Source organism: Taurulus bubalis, assembly GCF_910589615.1.
Source record: "Taurulus bubalis genome assembly, chromosome: 15".
Classification (NCBI taxonomy): Eukaryota; Metazoa; Chordata; class Actinopteri; order Perciformes; family Cottidae; genus Taurulus; species Taurulus bubalis.
In genome coordinates, this window is record NC_136603.1 from 13,158,240 (window position 1) to 13,181,675 (window position 23,436).

Genomic DNA, 23,436 nt, shown 5'->3' on the forward strand with positions numbered 1-23,436 from the left:
TAACAAGCTTTTGAGGGGATCTCATTCATCAGATTAACATTTCAGACGTAAACACTATGTGACTGATGCTTTAAAAATGCAAAGTCTTGATATTCCTGATATTCAGTTATTTCGTATATTTTGTATCAAACAATATTTATACATATTTAAGTTTGTGAGAATTGTATGTGATGTAAACTGTATGCACATATTTATTTTGACATCAGCATGCAAATAGTTATTATGATTGTTTGCCTTTTCATTCATGTGAGCACATTTCTCTTTGAGATACAGTAAATGTCTAAAAGCCTTTTGTGTGCTGAAAGTATTCAATATTTTAGATGTATTTGTGTGCTGTATTGCCATTTCATTAATACATTGTTAAAAACCATGGCATGTTAAAATAACTTTTGTAGTTTGCAATCTGTTTCCCCATACAATAAAATAGGTGATGTGTTGTGAATCAGTATACTGGAGTATGATGTTGCTGGTTGCTTAATGTCTTAGACTGATTTGTTAAGAAGGACAGTTTCATTCAGATGTTGTCATCAGAGAGGATTGAGGAGGAGCACAATATTTGGGGCAATAGAAGGTAAAAAACCTCCAATCAAAAGTCAGTATCATGATCTTCTGGACTCAGTTGTGAAGGAACTGAATAATAGTTAGTCAAATCTAAGTGACCGTTGAATCTAAAGTTTTGCCAACTACACTTACACACATGGGGTAGGGGGATTTTAAACACATTTTAATATAATGCAGTCTTGTACAACATCACAACTAACTATGACACAACAATAATCATAATGGTGTATTTAATATAATCTGTTAGATCTGTTTGATTGCATTATATTGCAGTGATGAAGTCCTCTGACATGTTGCTTAAATTAAGAAAAATACCACTGTGTGAAAATACTTTGGTTACAATAATAAATCCTGCATTCAAAATTGTATTTGAAGTAAAACAACAAAAGTATTAGCACGCATATACTTGTAGTACCAAAAGTAAAAGTACGCATCAAACAGGATGGCCCATTTCAGGATAATGCTTATTATATCACAGAATTATAATTATTGATGCATTGATAAATCACTGTAAATGTTCCAGCTGCAACTACTAGCTTAATTAATTATTATTATTAATAATAATAATAATAATACATCATGATGTATTAGTTGATTTATATTTTGTATTAATAACCTCAATCTGCAAAGTAACCAGTAACTGATATTGTCAAATAAATAAAGCAAAAAGCGAAAAGTATTGGCTTCTAAAATGTAGTTTATAGAACTTGTACTTTATAGAAATATAAAGTAGTACAGGATGGAAATACTTATGTAAAGTGCCAGTACCTCAATTTTTTACTTGAGTACAGTACTTGAGTAAATATATACGTTGTGTCTATATAGTAGTATAGTAACATAAGATTTACTTACTGGCAAACCTAGGAAAGGTAAAAGCTCACTTGTGCATACAATGCATACAAATACAATGTTTAAACCACAGTGAGTGGAACATTATGACAACATAACATTGACACAGTGACATTTGACAGAAGAATACAATCTATAGAGCAGTCCCAGCGTTATTACAACATTTTAGGGGCCCGAAGCAAAATTCTAACGAGGACCTCGGCTAGTCCGCGGACCACACATTGAGCACCACCGTCCCGGGACGGTGTGGAAAAAAAACAAGTTTGGAGAAACCCCGTAATCTGTCCCACTTTGGTCCTGCAGGAGGAGCTGTTGTCATTGGGATCGCGAGTGTAAAAGAGTGCAGTCCAGTCGGTGTTGGCTGTTGCTGCTGGTAGAAGTTGTGCAACTAGTAAAACCACCGCGCAGTGAGGGCAGACATTGGGAAAACGTCACATGAGATTTACCGGAACTCTTAACTTTTCCGCTTTTCTTACTGAACGTCTGCAACGTGCACCTCCGACGAGCAGCTCAGGAGACGAAAGCTTCCCACTTAATGTCGGTATGTATGTTAATAATGTCAGAGTGTCACAGTTAGAGCGCATTCATATGGTGGCGCATTGGGATCCATGTGAGTATGAGCAGAAGTCTTGTAGTAGGCTGGTTCATAATCTATAGTCGACTACACGTCATATTTGTATAGGTTTACTTTTGGTTTTAATTATTGAGCGTGAGACCTAAATCAGTGTTTGTAAAGGGATACTGTAGAAGTGTAATTGTAACACGTAGAGTTGTGATAATACTGATACTGATAGTTATGTACGCTATGTTCCACTCCCACTTGTTGATGCAGTAAACTATGCCCTTGGCTTTTTCAAGTTTGAATACTGAGAAATATGTCCATTGCATAATGCCTTTACAGAGCCATGTAGTCATGCAAATTACCACAATGATCTAAGCCACGCAGATCATGATCAATACCATGCACTGTAAGATCATTAATAACTATTTAGGATTGTGATATCAATATTTGGATGTGTCTGTGATTAGATGTCATCGCTGCAGACTGTTTTGGATGTAAAATATAAAAGTTTGACAGGTCGCCTAACTATCTGCAAGCTTTGTGTGATTTATTTTTCATTCATTTTCGATTAGAGGAACTACCTGTGCTTTGACATATGGCTATCAGGCCGTTATTGTTGCAGTGTTTGCTTTTAAGTGAGAACAGGCAGGAAGAAGATCAGGAGTGCTACCATATCCCAGTAACCCTGGCTTCTTGAGTGGACCACAATACTGTGGGCTGACCCACTGAACAGATTGCTGTGAGGCTAAGTATAGCATGCATACAAGTAAATCAGCTGAGAGCATTGGCCCCCCTGTGTGACAATGGAGGCATTTCCCACTGGGATGGATAGCAATCCCAATGAATACCCAGGTAACAGCCTTTTAAAAGCCATAATTGCTCAGCTTGAAATGGGAAGCCTATGAACAATAACAGAACTACAATTTCCTGTAATGATGGAATTATGTCTTTCATAAGATGCTTTTATGCTTTTACAGTCAAACAAAAGGATGTGATAATCAATCTGTGTGGATTCCACTTTGGGAGCGTCACATTTCTAACCCTGACACTTATACTGAATGTTTTTATCTCGAAACAGTCGGAGACAGTCCATATTCTCGCTCGCTGTACTTATGGCCTTACTTGTACCGAACGTCGTAGACCGTGCTGGAATAGTGTGTGACTTTGGCTGCATGATCACAGCATACCAGGCATGCCATCGGCCTTATACAAGCAGAGTCTGGACCCTGAGCTCATTGCTTACTGGTACTGATGATGAGGAGTGTGTGTGGAGCAGAGAAAGGAATGGCCAGTGAATGACAGAGCTAAAACCAGGCATATCACGCTGTCACACCATGCAGAATCAGCCACAGTGGGCCCTTTCCAGGTCATGTTGGAGTCTCATCTAATCTGCGTATTTCAGAGTGAAACTAATCTTTGAAGCGTCTTACACAGCAGGAATTCTTTTGTCTTACCGTACAGGACTCTGTTGAGTGAACCAGACTTCCTTCCTTTACTGTGTCCCCTCCACAGAAGCCCTCTTGGTGCTGAGTGTCATTATGAGATGTCGTCTCCAAGCGCCTCCTTCGTGCAAATCAAGTTCGATGACGTCCTCTTCTATGAGAACTGTGGCGGCGGCAGCTTCGGGAGTGTGTACCGAGCCAGGTGGATCTCTCAGGATAAAGAGGTGGCGGTAAAGAAACTGCTCAAGATTGAAAACGAGGTAGGAGTCATAATTGCCCGGGCTTTTCATATACTTTTTAATTGTCAGTATAATACTCTTTTTAATTGCTACCCCATGTAGAGGGATGTGGTTACTTCGGTACCCATCACTCATGGTCATTATACACCCCCACTCTCAGAAATATGCAGGGAAAGAAACAGTATTGCCACATGAAAGAATGTATTTGGCCCAATTACAGCAGGGACTGTTCCTGAGATCGCTTTGAAAGCTCGGGCTCATTGTCTTACAGACAAAAAAGAACTATCTTTGAAATCTTGTCAGGGAAATTGTATTATATTTGGCCTGTGATAGGATGTTCAGAAAGCGATTCATGGTTTCTTTTTTTGAAATTGTAAAAGATCACAGACATCCATTCAACTTCACTCAAGTGTTGGAAAGATGATTGTTCAGTGAAAAGTATAATGTAATCCTTTCACGTTGAACCAATTGTTCATTTAATTATAGTGTTTGGCTACAATTAAATACATTGGTTTTGTCAAGTTTCTGTTCATTCAAGCAATAGTTTCACAGACATCTTTCTGGATTTCCATGTAATTTTTCACAAACACTCATGGTCCCACGTTACTGACTTTGGTGATACCCTGACTTTTTCTATAGCGCCACCAAGAGGTTGACATTTGTGTTTTTTAGTGAAATGACCCAACTTTGTAAAAACATTAATCTCCTTCATGATGCCAATCCTTAAACTTCTTATCCAGCGCCATCACCAGGTCTGCATTTCACTTTGTCCAGTCCTTTGGTTTATGACAAATACCTGCCAAAATAATGACATTCCCATCAGCCTTCTTTGTGTTTGGTTTAGTGCTGATTACCAAACGCTAACACGCCAAACTAAGACGGTAAATTTGATGAACAAAAAGCTATGTTTTCCTATGTTTATTGTTTAGGCTGAAATTCTCAGCGTCCTCAGCCACCGTAACATCATCCAGTTTTATGGCGCGATCGTTGAGGCTCCCAACTATGGAATCGTCACAGGTGAGATTTTTTTAAAGCCTTCATGTTGACCGTGTCATAAAGTATACAATATGTCTCAATGATAATCAGTGTTCACCAGAGCTGCCTGGCTACATCATGATAGGAAATGCAGCAGCTGAATCTGTTTGCATCAGTTGCAGTTTGCTCATCGCTGAATGGGGCGGAGGTTTCTATAGAAACATTAGTGAATGCCAGAGGGTTCGGGAAGTGCACACATTGATACAGTAGTTGTGTGCCCCTTTTTTGTGTTTAGGTTATAGGCTGAGAAGAATAAACCTCATATACCAAGGGGCCCACAATGCCTCTGCATACACCTTCTCTTTACTGTGGAGATGTCGTTGTATAGTTGTATTGTATTTTAAACCATGTCTTCTCAGAATCAGAATCAGCTTTAATAAGAGTACATACAATGTGTAGCGGATGTCCAACAAGAGTTTCTAAAACAGAAATGTCTATGATACAATCTGAACTAATAAACTTATTTCAGGAACTGCTCTCACACTTAATGGTTGAACTAAATGTACCATGTGTCTGGACACTCAAATCGTTAAGGCTGAGTCTACTCTAATTCTGTTTTCAATTCTTGTAGTCTCCTGCCATATAAACAGGATGTACTCGGCCCCCCTCCCCCTGTCCTTTGTGATTATGACTCAACACTTCTAATTCATTCAATCTTTAATTGATCAGGTTTTATTCAGTGAATCCTCTCAAACTATTCTGTATCATTCTGTAGCTGAGATAGCACAGAGTTAAAATACGGAAGAATTAAAACAAATCTGTAAGTAACTAGTATTAATTTGGTAAAATAGGATGAAATAAAACAATCAAGATAGTCATTATCTTGATTGTCGAGTGGTTTCCTGTTCCGGTCATAAAACTGCACCCTCTTTCTCGAGAAGATAAAGCAAGGAGACGTCAGCTCTTCCTCTCTCTTCGACTCTGGACTTTGACTCCCGTCTTCAAAGCTGAAATGGAGAAGTACCTTCCTTCACCTGCTTCTGAAAGACTACAAATACGATTGATAACTTTGAATCCTGCACGCCAGTTCTGTCCTTCGTGGCTCTGCCGGTTCTTCTCTGGCCTCGTGTTTCTGAACTGTCCACATTGGCAAACCCGTGATGTCTAATGTGACTCAGCATCTTGCTGAGAGAGATTAAGACACAAGGAAGAACAGTTACAAGCTGAACCTCAACGAAGAAGACGACCAGGTTCTGAAGATATCAGAGAAAGCCAAATCTAGCTAAAGATGGAGAGTGCGATTCAACAAACTACAATCATGCAACAATATGCAGATTAACAAAGAGGGACAGCAGCCACTGCCTGCAGCTCAAGCTCCAACCTGCCCATCAGAGAGAGGGTAAACAACAGCATTCACAGATGTAAATTAGTTTGATGTTCCTTAATTGATGTCACATATTTTTTTTAATCTTAGATAGAATTGTTTTTATTAAATTAAATTAAAAACTAATATAAAGGTGCTTCACATTCTTCCCTGGTGTTCTCAAACTCTCAGCTGCTGAACGTTGCATAAATCCTTTGAACTAAATAAAATATAAAACGTCAATTGACGAATTTAATTAATAAGTCAATGATAAGAGTCACTGATTCTACCTGGTCACATGTAATCCTTTTCATATAGTTATTGTCCACCATTGTACAGCACATCATATTATTTAATTATTCTATTCATTTTGTTTATTTTATTGTTCATTCATTTATTTTCTATTTAGTAGTTTAGTTATGCAGTCTAATAAATATTTCATTTATTGATAATTTGATTTGTGTGTATATGAAATAGTAGGTCCTTGTACACCTTGAGAAGAACTCCGTAGCAACCCTGAGATTAAGATTCAATTGGTTAATATCACAAAGTTTTTTCAATTTTTTGGTGACATCATAATTTTAATCTGGCACTCGGTGTAAACTGAGTGCCATCATTCTTTTGTACTATTCTATGGGTTTATAAGTCATAATTGAATTAGTTATAATCATTACATATCTTGATATTAATTCATTATTAATTATGAAATGTATAGGCAAAAGTGCAAGGTGCTCACTTAGTTATCTAGTGGTGATTAAAACAAGAACATGTAACTGTTTTCTACAGCAAAACTTTCCTGTCATTTACATCATAATATCATTTATATCATCAACGTTAGGCAACTGCTGCCTCGAGAGAGTTTCCCATCTTACGTTCACAAAGCTCCATGTCCTGCAGGAGAATATTGTGATTATTGTGAGCAGAAGTCTCTCATGTGAAATATTGCACTCAGTGTCTGCACTTGAGTTAAATGTTATGCAGACCATGCTTTCTATGTAATAACGGTGTGTGGGAGAACTGTATAAAAAGAACATTAACAGAAACGAAGGACTCATGGCACCTCAACAGTCTCTATAGTATTTTGCAGCTGAAAGAGAGAGGGTTTCTTGTCAAGTAGCTTATTGGTGTCTCTATTTGTCAAAGCACAATCTAATTAGCAGCAGATACAGGAACAATGTTTATTGCCATCCTGTCCATGTCCACATTCATCGGCTCTGTTATAAAGGTGCTCTGTCTGTTGACATACAGCATCAAGCCGGGCAGTTTCCTGTTTCTGCAGCCAATATCTACAACCTATTTGAGAAACCTGTTTGTCTCTGTTCAAATAACCTCATAAACCTAGTTATTGTTTTGGGGTAAAGGTACATTTACCTGTGAGAAACGCTGCAGGGTTGTTTGTTGTTGCACATAAACTATGTTTATTGATCAAATCAAAGTGCTGTTTACAACAGAGCCTCAGCTAGTCATATTATTCGTGGCTAGAATGTGGATGGAATGTGGATGAACGTATTACAGTAAAGTGCAGAAGCAGACAAGTCTTCACCTGCACACACAGGTGAAGTCAGGTGAGCGTAGTTATACATCTGCAGTTTTTGCCACAATGCAAATGTGAAAAAAGCAATGCAAAATTCAGACTCATAAAAAAGAAAGTATAATTGGTCTATTTTATGATTGTTGATTAGACTCCTGCCTTGGCGCCTATGTATGTTTACACTGTGTTGTAACAGAAGTGGGTTATTATGCACAAACAAAGGTGTCCTGCTGTTTCATCTGGTATGATGCTGCTTGTTTATCTTTATTAAGGCAGTGCACCTCACCAGATTTGTGTCTACAGATATATGTATGTCTTTGAGAGTTTTGTGATGGAGATTTATGGTTGTCAAAGCTCATAAGAAGTGCCACACTGGAGTTTAGAAAACAGAACAGAAAGTATGTTTATTTGTGTTTTAGAGAGTTGATAACATGTGGGCTTCGAAGCGAGCAGTGTGATAAATTGAGCTCATATACAGAGACAGGTCAGTGGCAGGAGCAATCTGTAAACACGACACAGTCAGCAGCTTCCAGGAGTCCTCTGGCAAACATTCCATCACAATTGTTTCTACATCCTGCACTTATATGTACAATTCAACGAGAACAGTTTTTCACAATAAGACATTTCGTCATTACTAGTCAGTCACTTCCAATAATACAAACTCAAACATGATCACATTTCTCCACAGAGTATGCGAGTGGTGGATCGTTGTACGACTACCTGTCCAGTACTGAGAGTGAGGAAATGGATATGGGGCAGATCATGACCTGGTCTGCAGAGATCGCCAGAGGTAAATGTGACAATTATTTGATCTCCTTGATTATATTAGTAAATGATAAATGTATTAATCAATTAATTGAAAACCTTGATTTTTGCAGGGGAAAGTTATTGAGGGCAAGCGTTTGCCTATTGACAGGGTTTTACAAAATAACAATATGTTTCACACATTGTCGATGATGATGAAATCAAAGTAAATTGTAAGTTAGAGCTGCAACAATTAATTGATTAATCAGTTTATTGTCACCTATCAAATTAATTGCCAACAGTTTTTGATTTATTGATTGGCTTGAATATGTTTTGAAGAAAAAAAGTAAAATGTTCTGCTGCTTAAAATGTGAATAATTACTGTTTTTTATACTATGTGACAGTAAACTCAATATCTTCGAGTTGTTAAACAAAACAAATAAAAAAACAAAAATAATTTTAGAACTGAAGGAGGCTGGTAAAACCTTTTTTCTTTTTCATAGAAAGCTGTAATGCAACTGTGATATGTGCAAATGAACCATGTCACCAATGTGGGAGAGATTAAACCCTGAGGAACATCTGGATTGATGTTAGGAGTATTTCACTACACAAGTAATAACAATAATGATAATAATTAACTTTATTCATATAGCACTTTTCAAAACACAGTTACAAGGTGCCTTAAAGTAAAGACAGGACAAGTTGTTTGTAAAATACAAAGAGAATTAAATTGACTGAAAGTCAAATACTAACAACATAAACATATTCAGTAAAACTAACAACCTTTTTTTTAAAACATAAATAAAATCACAGAAAATAAATTCTATAAAATCAATTTTAAAAGTAATTAACTCGGACACTAAGACCGAAAACAGAGAATTAAACAGCAGCGCAATGCTGATTAATCTCGTTAAAACCCAGCTGAAGTCTGAAAAGAAGATTGTCAGCAGGTTAAATCTGAAATCAAGTCAAGAAAAAATACTTTGTTGCAGTCATGATTTATGTTCACACTGATAACCAATGTGTGTGTGCTTAAGTGTGTGCTGGCACTGTGGGTGTACTTCTACACAGCAATGTAAATAGAAGATACAAGTCCTGATTTAGCTCATAATTCCTAATAGTATACATTTCTACTCACAGCATCAGGTCTCCCTCATGCTACTCTACACATACAGTGTTTCAAACCGGATAAAACAAGCATGATTTTCTCCTGTGATTAATAAAAGCCACCAGAGTATATAATGCTTCCAGTGACCTGCCTCTAAAAAAACCTCTCTTTATTTCCACTTTAGGAATGCACTATTTACATTCAGAGGCCCCCGTTAAGGTGATCCACAGAGACCTGAAGTCCAGGAATGGTAAAGGATTTGATTTCTAGAATATTTTTGTGTCCAAAGCAATATTAATTTGTATACATACATGAATGCTACATATGATTTCTAGTGAATACATTGTTTTATTGCCTTTGTTTCTCTCTTGCAGTTGTTGTGTCAGCAGACAAGTTTCTCAAGGTGGGTTTTCATTATGACTCATACTCTGTTGAGTTTCATCTCAGAGACCTTTCGCAGCACAATAAGAATGCTCTGATGAGGTGATACTGTCTGGTGGTTAACTGCATTTTTCAACTTTTATCTCAGAATGAAAAAGGAATATCAGCATTAAATGGTATTTACCTACAGTATGTGGACACAAGAGGGCAGTGACTAACTTAGCATTTACAAGAACCAGCATTGCTGGTGTGCTTTACTGTAGATTAGTAGAAAGGAGATTAAATACAACTCATGAAAGAGAGGTAGTATATTATGGAAACTATTCAGTAACTCCAAAAAATGTTGAAGCCTCTTTTAATTCTCATTCATCATGACACAAGAGCATAGTGGGCCAAAATGCAGTGATGAAAATAGCATTTGTGTCCAGGCCTTGGATGTGATTACAGTTAAAATACCCACGTTGCAGTATTTACTGCAATGTGGCAAGTGTATGCACACTTGCAGATTATTACAGACACTGATGATCTTAATTTTGTTTCTCGTCACTTCAGATCTGTGATTTTGGGGCATCCAAGTTCCTGACCCACACAACACACATGTCCTTGGTGGGCACGTTTCCCTGGATGGCTCCGGAGGTGATCCAGAGCCTTCCTGTGTCTGAGACGTGTGACACGTTCTCCTACGGTGTGGTAAGTGACAAACATTAAGTAAGCATTCAATTACGACATAGTACTACTTCCTCATAACTGCACAGAGACTTGTGGGTCAGAATATCCAGAAAAGCATGCTGGCTCGCTACTGCAAAATGCAACCAGATAAAGTGCAATATCCTGGTATTTTTGGCATACAGCATTTTACATACTTTTTATTGAGGACATACTAAATCGCTTTCCTCCATATTAAATCGTATGGTACTACACAGTTGGCCATGTTCTGTGCACAAAAGTGTTACCACTTTGTTTCAGCTGCAGAGGTCTGCTGAGTCTGCTCAGAGTCTACTCTCCGACCATCCGTCGAGCAGTTTTGATGGAGTATTCTGGCACCTTTAGTCTGCAAAAAGTTGCTTCCAGCTTCTTAATACAAAGTTTTCTTTGAACTACTTTTTTTTTGACTCAGGACTCCACTTCTTTAAATCATAATTTTATGTCAGTTTCCCTACAAATGGTATCATCAAATCCAATTAAATGTATTCATTATGGCACATCAAAGATCAAACAACAAATGATTGACAAGAATCAGAATCAGAAGCGGAAGTTTCAAAATGTTCCTATCATGCAAAAATATGTTTCCTCAGATATATACTAGGCAGGATTTTACGAGCTAAACAGTCAATGTTTATGATTGCAATGAGTGCGTTCTGTCAGAGGTAAAGGAAAATAATTGCAGATTTACAGTAAGTATGCAGTCTTCCCGCACTGACACACTTTTGATGAGATGATTTCTATAGCAAAATACATACATGTAATGAGAGGCAGCTGGCAAGTGCAGAAATGTGGAAATGTAGAGTACAGTAGAGCCCTTGGGTGTTTGAAAAATGGCTCTCCTCTACCTTTTCATGATCTCCTTTTTTAAAGACGTCAACTCAGGTTGAATACCTGACACTGCTGAATACCACCTGAGATGCACGAAGATCAAGGGAGTGCTGTTATTGCACTTCAGAAGTCATGGTAGTCTTTAGTAGCTGTTGGAAATCTAAGAATCATTTGTTTGTCTATTTTGTGTGTTGCATTTGGTCTCCAACAGAGAAAAGTGTTTTAAATGTTTATTTGCATATAAATACACAACAGGAATAGATCAAAGCTACTAATTTGCTCTACAATATTGATTATTTATGCAATATTTATGTATTTATACCTTTTTTCTGTGAAACCCGGCAGAGCAAAACAGAAGATCCATAGATGTGTGTATATTCTTAGAGCATACACATGCATCTATGCATATAATAATACAGCGTTATAACTGTTTGTTTCCTGACCTTGGTTCTTGACTTCTGTGACAGGTGCTTTGGGAAATGCTCACTCGTGAGATACCCTTCAAAGGTCTGGAAGGTTTACAAGTGGCCTGGCTCGTGGTCGAGAAAAATGAGGTATGCGATTATGTGTATGTACCGTATACAGTATTGATCCTCGGAACTGGGAAATCATTATCGTCAAGCCGTTGAAGTGTATGAAGTCACTGCCCGCAGATGGTTAGTTTAGCTTAGCTTTAACTCCCAGCAGGAAACTGAATGAGTGTGAATTCCAAAATGTCCAACAATTACTTCACATCAGCCCTTCGGCTCATCCTACACCTGACTGTGTGTGTTTCAGAGGCTAACCATCCCGAGTGGCTGTCCTGCCAGCTTTGCTGAGCTCATGAGTAACTGCTGGGCAGCAGAACCTAAAGTGAGTGATCCGCTAAGTCACATTAGCATGCAAATTGACAACATATGTGTGCGTTCAGTTGAATCATACAAAGCAAATGTTTGTATGTCGTTTCAGGAAAGGCCAATGTTCAAGCAGATCCTCTCTACTTTGGAGTCCATGTCTAACGACAGCCAACTTCCTCAACAGTGCAACTCTTTCCTTCACAACAAGGCTGAATGGAGGTAATGTGATCAGCCATTCTCCCAGGCCCAGTAAATGTATTTATAACTCTCTTTTTCACCAATATACTGCCTCAGCCTAAGGAAATGTGCAACTGTTTTCAAAGAGTGATGTGGAAATGTAGCTGATGGGGGCCGTGAAATACAAAAAAGGACTTGAGATCGTGCATATAGATCTTTAATAATTACACTGATAGCTTCATAAAGGCATGAAAACCTCCACAGAATCATCCATCTGGATATACTTCCTCTCTTTACCCATAAGGCCCTAAAAATAATCACCATCTTTTTCAAGTAGAAGTGTTTAATTGGGTTGTATGAGCAGCTGGAGGTTTGGTGATGTTCATCACAGCCTGAGTCTCAGCTGTTACTTTATTCTCTGTCTGCCTCTCTGCGGGGCTTGTCTGTGCTCAGAGGTTTTTCCTCAGAAGTTGTGCTGGTGGCATCATGTCCAGGCAGCCATCTGCAGGTGCAGCAGGTTGGAGTGAAACTCACTGCTGAAAAACAGAAATGACACAGAAAGATGCATTTGTTGTAGCTCAAGAGGTTTGATACTGTAAGCTTAGCTGGCTTGTGGGTGATCAGAGCTGGAGGTAGCTTCACCAGATAAGGCAGGAATATGTTATGTTGGGCATATTTGTGTTATGTACGATATAACAAGACTAAGAGTCGACTGCCTGATAGCAGCACTGTGAGGCTGCACTTATGCACACAGCGGTGCTTTGAGATAAATACTATCAGCATGCTAATATGTTCATGATTATAAAACATGCTGATGTGCAGCATCCAAGTTCAGCATAAGCATGCTTTAGCTGCTAATATAGACAATGAAAACACCTTCCGATTAAAGAGAGTCCCTACTGCCACTCATTGTTTCATGTCAGATCCACTTCCCTGCCTTGTATTGTATTATATTGCATTGTTTGTACAGACAAACATTACATGTTGAACACAGAGAGTGTAATGGTCAAAAGCAGCTGATTTAATTCAACAATTGCTATGTTTTATGACATCTAACATTTTTAGAACTTTAATTTTGTGTCACCTTAGTTAAATCTCATGTGAAACTAAACACTCTGTATCAGCCTTGTTTGGACAGAATAAGAACAGAGTAATTTCTGTCTGGATGAGACATTCTGCAGTGTACAGGACGATGTGAAATGCCAAATAGTTAGTCAGGAAAGTGGTAGGCAAGAGAACAAACCATTTGGGAAGTTGAGCTAGAACGGAAATTGTTTGAAGTGGGAAGCGTCGGGGTGCAGGAACCAGAGGACTGGGAGGAGTAAGGGTGGGCTTTCCTGCTACATGTGTTTATGAGTGAGAGTGTGAGAACCAAGTTTTTGTTGGGCTGGAGCTCAGCGTGGATTTCCACGACACACTGTGCAGCCCCACCTGCTGGGCAAAACCAACTTCCCCCACATGAGACCTTGTCCCGTACTTGGCATCCAACATTTTAGACACAGACTAAACACCTTCTGACTGCAGGGCATCACTGGTGTTTTTTTTTTTACAGTTTTACTTTATTCTGTGTTAGTATGTCCCACTGATCACTGCCGTCGTACTCTAACTGGTATTCATTTCACTATTCTTCACACTCGGTTGTTGAAAGGATAAGACTGGTGATATTTAATATGTTCCTATTGTCAACAAATCCAACAAAATGACCAAAACTTAAGCTGAGAGCTCCTTCACCTTTAAGCCACACTGAACTGCCAATGAGTTTCTCATTAAATACAACTGCTATGTGCCAAACCTACATAACTTAATTTCAAATTTGAGTGGAAATTGTTCCAAAGGTTTCCAGAGATACCAAATATATACATTAATTGGAATAATGCATCAATAAAAACATGGAGCCTTACAAATATAATATGTCAGTTAACCTCAAGGCTAATTAAGTGTTTAGGGGTGGAGACTCGTCAATGAGCCACAGCATTGCACTGGATTACACATTCCTTCATTTCAATGAACAACAAGCACTAAGGTTTACTGAATCAATCCCACATGTAACACAGCCTGCTGAAAATTGTCTCTAGGGCACCAATTGTTTATTAATCCATGGCTAAAAATAATCGATAACAAATTCTCTATTTAGTCTTGACAAAAAGAAACATATGAAATCATGCAAGTCTTTAACATTAGTTTTTCCCGATATTCAATGTGGCGATATTTGGTGAATTCTTGACATTGTTCTGTTACTGTGTACTGCAGGTGTGAGATTGAAGCTACACTTGAGAGACTTAAGAAGCTGGAGAGAGACCTGAGTACCAAAGAGCAGGAGCTGAAGGAGCGAGAACGCCGGCTAAAGATGTGGGAACACAAACTCATCGAACAGTCCAACAGCCCGGTGAGTTCCTCATTATGTGCTCTCCACCTTGGTCCACCGGCACCCGCAGGACAGCCGGCACCAGCTGTCAAGTGTCCACAGCAGCAGCACCTAATGTTGACACTGCTGTTCACACGCTAGTTTCCTCAATCATATTGCGACAGGGACAGAATCCCTCTGACCTTCCTCTGGGGTGACATGAAAATGGGAAAACAGTGCAATGAGGTACATCATGGGCAGTGTGTATTATTGGCAGTATTTCATTTATGTGCAGTGTAGAGCATAGTTGCCCAACAAGTACATTTGCATCATGATGCACAGAGTGAATGCTTCATTTCTTACCAGAATTGCTATTGAATTGTGAGCGTTGCAGAACTGCAGTGCACGGCGTTGCTGTTTTGCTGTTTGTTTCCTTGCATTGTAGTATTTGCATGCAAAAGACACAACAGATTGCGTTGCGTTTTTTCTTGTTTGTACTTTGTGTTTCTGTGACAAAAACATGCTTGCTTTCTCAAAACCGTGTGTGACAGAATGCCACAGTAGTGTCCATCTTAGATTATTTGAACACCTTTGGATCAAGTACACTGAAATCTCTTCCTGTGTTTCCAATCTTTTCCTGTCCGCCCCTTATTCTTTTGTTGTGCTAACTTTCTTTTACCATCTAGTTCTCTTCTTGGGTTGAGGTTACGATTGTCCACTTTTCTTATTTACACTTGTGTTGTGTTTTGAAAACTGATTACTTACTTCCTTTTCTATTCTCTCTTCTTTTCTTTCACCCCTGTGTCCCTCCTTTCTCTACCCGTGTCTGCCTCTCAGCTCCTCTTGCCTGTGGCTAAAAAGATAAGCGCTAAGTCGTTCTATCAGTCAAAGACGGAGGAATCAAACAGTTCACAGATGTCATGTCAGATCACAACCTCTAGTAACAAGGAGGTGAATCTGCAGTCCATGATGAAGGGCTTTGAGGACATGTTTTCCTTGGACTTTGGCCGGCCTATCCTGCACTCGGGCATGCAAGTCAACATGCAGGCCAGGCAGAACTCCTCCGTGTCGAGCTGTGTCCGAGAAGGACACAAAATCAACATGACTCTGGGAAGGGGACGCTTCACTCGGTCTGACGACAGTGAATAAAGCTCTCCGACGCTCTGCGTTTCCACAGCTGCATCTGACACATACTGTAATCTCACTTGATGCATTATTGGTTTTGTGGAAGCAATATTTCATAATGATTTACTTGTGAAGTCATGATTATTTTGATAATTTCAATAATCATGAGAAACGCCAGAAAACATATATTGGCTTAATATTTCTTCTGCTTTGTTCAAGTTGTGTTCAGAAATCGCTCAATGTAGCACAGAAAGATATTGCAGAATATATTTGGAGCCCTCCACCTATGTATAATATGGATGTAATTTACCGTATGTCTAATGTACTGGATGTATAGTGCCATGCTGTGAAGAAAAAGCCACATGAGGCAGTTGCTTAGAGCGGGCCAGGCTTTTATGATGAAGTGACATTTTGCTGACATTAAGATTGGCCAATTTGTTCTGGATGTGTTGGAGTGCAGTTGTTGAGATGCAGTCTCTTACCAGGATAAGAAAGTACATGTTTTTTCCTCTGTCTGACCCGGGTTCAAAACAGCAGGAGAAGGATGTGGCTGCAATTGTCAACTTCAGTGCTCATTTCACATTTTATTTTTCAAGACAGGCTTCTTCTTAAGGCCTTACAAGATTGACAAACATTAAGAATTATAATTAACACCATATCTGTGCTAAAAGGCCTGAATTCAGAATTCACACATTTTACCAAACGTAGATTTTAATAGAATACTTTCCTTCTGTAGACACCTTTTTATATACAGAATCACACCATACGGCCTAACTGAATATTTGCCTCAATACCTGCACTTTAGAGTAGAGAAAATCGTATTAGCATTAGTGTTCAAGTAGGTATTAGGCTTCATCTGGGGGAAGGACATGCTTCCTTGAGCATAGCACATTAAATTGTCCCATTCACTTGTTATCATCAGTCAGTCTCGTGAGGATGTAATCCTCTGCATTCCTGTGTTGTTGCTTGTTAGCATCCTGCCATGAGCTTATATTCAAACATCGCCCATACTCTTGTGCCTTCAAGCCCTATTCACACTAGACTACCGTATACATCACAATTAACACAGACTCTCACCAACATTTACATTTCCCTGTGTGAAATCCAGACACTTCAGAAACATTCAGCCTCCACACTTGTTAGTAATCTCCCTGAGCTTTCACCAAAATCAGCTTCTTGATATGACTTATTTTCCTGCATCCTTCACTCTTCTGTCAATAAATCAGTTTATTTCAACTCTCTGCTGATCTGTTTCATGAGAATGATGTTGTATTACTACTATTATGACCAAACCCTTTATGATAGGAGACAGAACAGAGCGTGACTGATACCATTTTTAATAAGATTGTAAAATATATTGCTTCACTGGGCATTCATGTTGAGCTGTTTCTTGTGATATTAACTTCATGCCACTTTGTAACTCCCGGTGTTCATGGTCTGGTTGCTCATCATCCTCTTAGTCCACATGGGGGCAGAATTGTGTGAAATAAACCAAAGTCTTTCTATTTCCCCGCCTGCAGATTCCACACTCATGCCACAAACACAAAAACTGTGCTCCTCATTTTGAATTTGAGATAGTGCTTAGAGAAAGAATCATGGCAGCACATTTGTGAAACACAATATGCTGCTTGAAAAGTAATGTTAAGTCACTCCAATGAGACTTTGGCAGCGGCAGAGTGTTTCTGAATCTGTTTACTTCCGAACCGCAGCACTGGAGGAGGCGGAAAACGCTGCAGTGCTGAGTGTCTTTATGAGGCAGCGGGCTGCACTGAAATGTATGGCAGCGACTGTCTATTGAGACCGGCATTCAGCTCATAATCTGAACTGTTATCAGATGTCGTGGGAAGAAGACAGTGAATGGGGGATTACTCATTCATTTAGTCATCTTTCCTTCAATTTCCCATTGCATTATTTCTGTCATTACACACCATCTCATGATCACAATGATGAAATCTTTATTTTGGCTGGCAAGTTTCTGCCTGATTACATTTAATGAGCAATAAATGATTTATCATTCAAACAGATCACGTTAGATCAGTCAGATGGACATTTCGGTTTGATATAGACCATTAGAGGCAAGTCGTCTTCATCCCACAGCACAATAACCGGAAAAGTAATGGCTTCACAGACATAGAAAACATGTCTATTTTCCATTTGAATAACATTTACTGAAGTCTTTATTTGAAATCTGTCTGTCATGAATACACGTTATACTGTCTGTATCCCTCCATATTCTATTGCTGTTACTTCTGTTTGTCTTTTGTTTTTATTCAGTTGCTGCCCCACTTTGACATCTATACATGGACAGAAGAGCATGTGGTCAGTATCATTGCATTTACCTCTTAGTATACATATTATTTTAGATTTCCACAAACCATTGTATTAAAAATATTGTATTACCATTTTATTCTTTCAGTATTTCTGGATGCAGCAAATATTTGGCGCAGGTTTGTACATGTACTTTATCTTCAGTCACATTTTGGCATCTTCAGACTCTTTATTTGTAATCTGTTGTTTAAAATCTGGGTGTGTCCTTTTCTATCTCAGAGGAGGGTATATTTGGCATGCAGCTGTATGCTGACCTGTTTAAAGAAAATCACATCACTGGAAAGAGGTTGCTGTTGCTCACAGAAAACGACATGAGGGACATGGGGGTCAAGTCCAAAGGTCACGTCATGCACCTTAAGGCAAGGCACAGTTAACAATTAACCACACCTGTCTTTTTTATTTTTATCCATTCATAATTTACATGAACATGAACATTTATATTGGAATTACAGTGAATCTCACTTTTTGTCTTTGGCAGGGGGAAATTGAAAAGCTAACAAATGATTACCTCGGTTTGGTCCACTTCCCACCTCTGTTGAAGGTATAAACGTCTCTTATTTTTCTTTAGGAAGAGTTATTTTTGTGTGGTTGGCTCTATATAGTGCCTAAACTACCCTTTTTTTCCCAGGATGAGCTGGGAAAGGAGGTTGATATCAGTAAAACTGTAAATCTGGAGCTGGTATTTGGGTACCACTGGAAACCCGGAACTGGGATATCTGTAAGTTTATGGTGAAGCACACACACACACACACACACACACACACACACACACACACACACACACACACACACACACACACACAAACTGACTGCACCAACATATTCTGCAGCTGTGAGCATCATGTAGTTCAATGTTCGCTCTTTGAAGGGCGTCTAAAGAAATGTTTAGGACAACCACAAATAAATGTTGTAGCTACTGTGATTAGGATTTTTTGAAATCATTAATACGTTTTGTAATATTGTTCCTTTGGAAATAGATGTACAGAATAATGTGTTTGCCGTGACTGAATCCGCTTCCTTGTACTGAGGCTGTTTGTTCTGAGGATTCATGATGATGTTATACTGACCATTGAAGGCATCACTAGACATGCATAAAACCAGACGAATAAACATTTCATTCTCAGCCATGTACCACATCCACCTCGACTAACTCACAGCCCTTTGTTAGGGTCTCAAACTGTGGAGAAAGGATGGCTCTTCACTTGCTGTTTGAATTTAATCAAAAATAGCCCATTTACCAGAAGTCATTTTCTTTTTAAAAGGCAAACGTTATTTAATCTTTCAGCTGTTCATTGTCCCATCATAAATAGTCCTCTTTCAGTGTGTTCGGCAGGGCTGAAACGAGCCTGCTAATTGCCTCCCATTTCTTCTGACATGTGGTGGTTTAGTGGGTAGAAAACACAGCAGGGAGAAGGAAACAGGAGGCTGAGAAAATGAGAGCTAATTATTTTCCCCTGCCTGGTGTCAGGTTCCGTGTCAGCCTTGTTTTTACAAACTGGAAGGATTTTTGCACTAAATAAAACAAACCCGCACTGCATTTTTTTTCTTCGCCCCTCTTTGCTGGCGATGTCATGGAAGCAGCTGCACTTCTCAAAGACAAAATGAGGGCCTGCGATTGTGCGGCCACCATCTGACAGCCACTGAGGGTCCCCTACTAATGAGGATATCACCGTGCAGCCAAGTGAAAGGTGCTGAATTATGTATGAGTTGTCATTAGACGCACTCGGGTCCTAGGCATCATTACCAGACATTGTTTCTGCTGGAGTGATTAGACTCGCATGGACCTGGAAGCCCCGGTGCGACCGTCCAGTGCCGACAACAGGCCAGCACGGGGCCACTGGTGTGTTTCTGAGCCAGAGGCTTGCTGAAGCTTCCCCTTTGAGCCGTTTCCAGCCCCTGGGGACGATGCAGGAGAGGGCGAAGGCTCCTCAGACGAGTGTGTTAGTGCCACTCCTCTGATGTCTTTCTCTGTGATCACAACACAATGGATTGGCCTGTGCCATGAACCCTGTGTGGTTAAGCGGTGACCTGTGGCTTCGTGGTCGGCTTTAGGGGATCGGCAGAATCATTACTGCTTCGTCAGCATTCAGTATGCAGGAGTAGAGGTCTGGGGAATTGTTCAGATTTGTGCCTCCTAGTGAGGATTTGATGTGTGCCGCATGCAGCAAGTCATGAGGAAAAACCGTCACCCTTATCACTTAAAATCGACCCAATTCCTGCTCCAAGAAATTAATCCTGGATCCCACCAAGAATAATGACATATAGTGTTAAGAATAAGAATTTTTAATGTCTACATAGAAATATTTGCGACTGTCGTCTCTCTCTTATAGAATTTTATGAAATGTGACAATTTTCACTACACTGTTAATGCATTAGCACTAATTTTGACTAAGATCATTCTTTAAATAAGGTGTTTCAAAATCATACATTACATCATTTGCATTAGATACAATTTCCCGTTTTCGATATATGTCATTTCTGTCCTCCCCCACAGTGAGTGGCTCTTCGGCCACTACCATCAAACTACCTCTAGGTTGTGCTGTTGGTTTATATACAATAGTTACCAAGTTCTCCATACAGAATACTGCAATTAGTAACTTTTCCATACAATCAGGTGTTGTTTTTGAGTGCACCAGAGCAGATGTACATTATCTCACCGTTATCGTTTTTTTTAAATCAGATGTTATTGCACTAGTACAGTAACAGAGATATTGCTGTCACAAAAAAAAAACGTTTTATATGTTGAACCTATATGTTTTTCTTTAAAGGACTGCAAATGGAAGATGTACATGGAACTTGATGGTGATGACCTTGCAGTAACCTACATCAAAGATGTCATCTTTAATGTCAACCGACAAGATGTGGAAATCCTGCGGATGACTAAGGTGTCGTCAGAAACACATTTGCTGAACAAGTTACAAATGACATGACCACTCGTGTATTAATCAATGCTAAATGGTTTCTTTATTTCTGACTTAACTGGTTGCATTATACCTCTAAGATTGTTGTATTGTCAGATAGTGAGTCAGATGTTTCCATTAACTAAAATCATTGCAATGCAGCCACCTTTTGTGATGGACAAATGGATCGTTGGAATACAGCAGAACCATAAAATCGACTACACAGTCAACTATGAGGTGAGAGGCACCTCACAAAACAAAGCAAATGCACTGTCAGCCAATTGAAAAATATGAATTTGAAAATGCATCAAATGCAATCTCAGAACCTAGAGCATCAAGTATACATATTTTGACACTAAATATGTGACATTATATACAATATTCTCCTTCTGTTTTGACTTCAGAATGACGTCAAGTCACCAAAGTCTACCAAACACAGCTCTCAGGTGATGTGGAGTCACGTTGGGAGACAAGACGAGATCAAGACTGTGGAGCTGGTCATCGAAACAACACCAGCTAACATCAACTGGAACCCCATAGACAAGTCTTACTCTGGTAATTGTTGTATTTATTACTGTATTGAACTAAAGAGTTCCCAAGCAACAGTTTTCACTGCTGGACTAATGCAGAGTTTTGAATTTCCTCAATTGAAGATATCACAAATATATATCAATGCATATCATGTTCCTTTTTAGATTATGATACCATGTGGATGTACAACGTAAGGCAGAGGCAGTTGAAGACCCAGAAGTCCCTGCAGACAGCTGCTGCTCAGACTGCCTTCACCAGCTCTGACACCCGCACTCTGCCACAGTTCCTGTCTGCACATGAAAGCCAGGGGTTTTCTTATGCTGCAGCTCTGCGTCGCTCTCCAAACCGCGCCCATGTATCTAGTTGGATTGACTCTCGCAGCTCCTCGCCAACTACCAGCCTGTCGGCCAAACTCTCCTCGCTCCATCTCGGGTCAAAGGGCAGCAGCCCTTCCAGCACCACGTCAGAGAGCGCCTCAGAGAGGGAACGAGAGCGCCCACTCAGCGCTGGAGCAGTGCATGACCACCGCAGGAACCTCTACTTTGGCAACACATTAACTGTGGAAAGGGAGCAGGGTAGGGGGTATGGATGGGCCAATGCTAGAGGTAACTATGATCATAGTAAAGCCAGCAAAACCGTGCGACAGCCAGGGAGGCCACGGTCCAACAGTTACAGTGTCATGCCACAGAACCGCCCCTCCACGATACCAGGTATATTGTCTGTGACAGAAAACCCTAGTAAGGAAAAAGAGGGGGCCAAAGCCAGCGATGGAGGGTGGATCAAAGTGGAGCGACAGAAAAGATTACCACGTCAGGACAATAAACAAGTCAGAGGTCGACAGAGGAGAGGGGGCAGGGGAGGACGTGGTGCTGGTGGAAGAACTTAATGTGGGCCACACATGAAGTGACAGCTTCTTGACATGTTATGCTCTAAAAAAAGATTTTGTATGAATTATGTCTGTTTACATGCTGAAAATGAACTGCTTATTGTATAATAATCACACTGACGCCTATGATTAGATGTATATATGTATGAACATATGCTTTTATTGTAAAAAAAAAAAAAAAAAGATGGCGTATGTCATATTATTATAAATATTTATATTATAAATGCTGTTTTATTATTTTTGTTTTATTATTTTTTAAATGGACAAGTCAGTCCTTGTTCTTCATTTCCTTCCTTCCATTAAAAAGCAGATGGCAACAACCAGTATCATGGATGCATGACATTTTTTTAAAATTGTTATTTATCAGCCTGGTTTCTCGCAAATAATTAAATAAACTGTTATGACACCTTTACCCAAGATAAAGTGTTCATTTGTCCAAATCCATACTTTCCGAGTTGTCTTTTTCGGGTTTTTATTCGGTGCAGAAATACAACTTGGTTTTCTGATTCCATTGTTTGACAATGGTCACATGCAATAATATGAGATAAGCTTTTATTGATACCCAATGAGGGAATTTGGTTGTTGCAGCAGCACAAAGACAGAAATAAGTACAGATAAATAGAGAAAGAAAATAATAATAAGAGGTTTATAAAACTAGAAGACAAAAAAGATATAAGAGCATTAAAGACATAATTACAAGGTACATGCAGCAGGGGTGGGATGTGACACAGTCAGCAGTGTATATAAACACCAGACTTAAAATATAATAAGATTAAGTGATGCGACTTGTTGTTTGTCTGTTTTTCAAATAATAATAGATTTATACTATAGTATAATGTACTAAAAGAGTATAGGATATGATATATATTATAAAGTAGAGGTAAACTTCATAAATCCAGATGTGCAAAGTTCTATTAGGTCTGGTGCACCCCAGTCTTGTTATGTTGATGCTTCAATCATTCATATCACTTCCTGCTGTTTACGTCAACCACTTCTTGTCTTATCTCAGTTCTGTTGCCAG

At 39.2% G+C, this 23,436-nt stretch overlaps 1 protein-coding gene across 1 annotated transcript; it reads left to right on the forward strand.

Moving 5' to 3' along the window:
* Positions 1–1,895: 1,895 nt before the first annotated feature.
* Positions 1,896–22,815, forward strand: map3k20a (mitogen-activated protein kinase kinase kinase 20a). The gene is made up of 20 exons (XM_079230487.1): positions 1,896–1,951; positions 3,485–3,674; positions 4,583–4,670; positions 8,211–8,312; positions 9,559–9,624; positions 9,749–9,777; positions 10,308–10,445; positions 11,756–11,842; positions 12,066–12,140; positions 12,237–12,343; positions 14,552–14,687; positions 18,045–18,089; positions 18,187–18,217; positions 18,318–18,457; positions 18,577–18,639; positions 18,727–18,816; positions 20,867–20,983; positions 21,161–21,235; positions 21,403–21,553; positions 21,694–22,815. The coding sequence occupies exons 2-20, from the start codon at positions 3,516–3,518 to the stop codon at positions 22,413–22,415; spliced, it is 2,421 nt and encodes an 806-aa protein (XP_079086613.1). The 5' UTR covers positions 1,896–1,951; positions 3,485–3,515; the 3' UTR covers positions 22,416–22,815.
* The last annotated feature ends 621 nt before the right edge of the window (positions 22,816–23,436 follow it).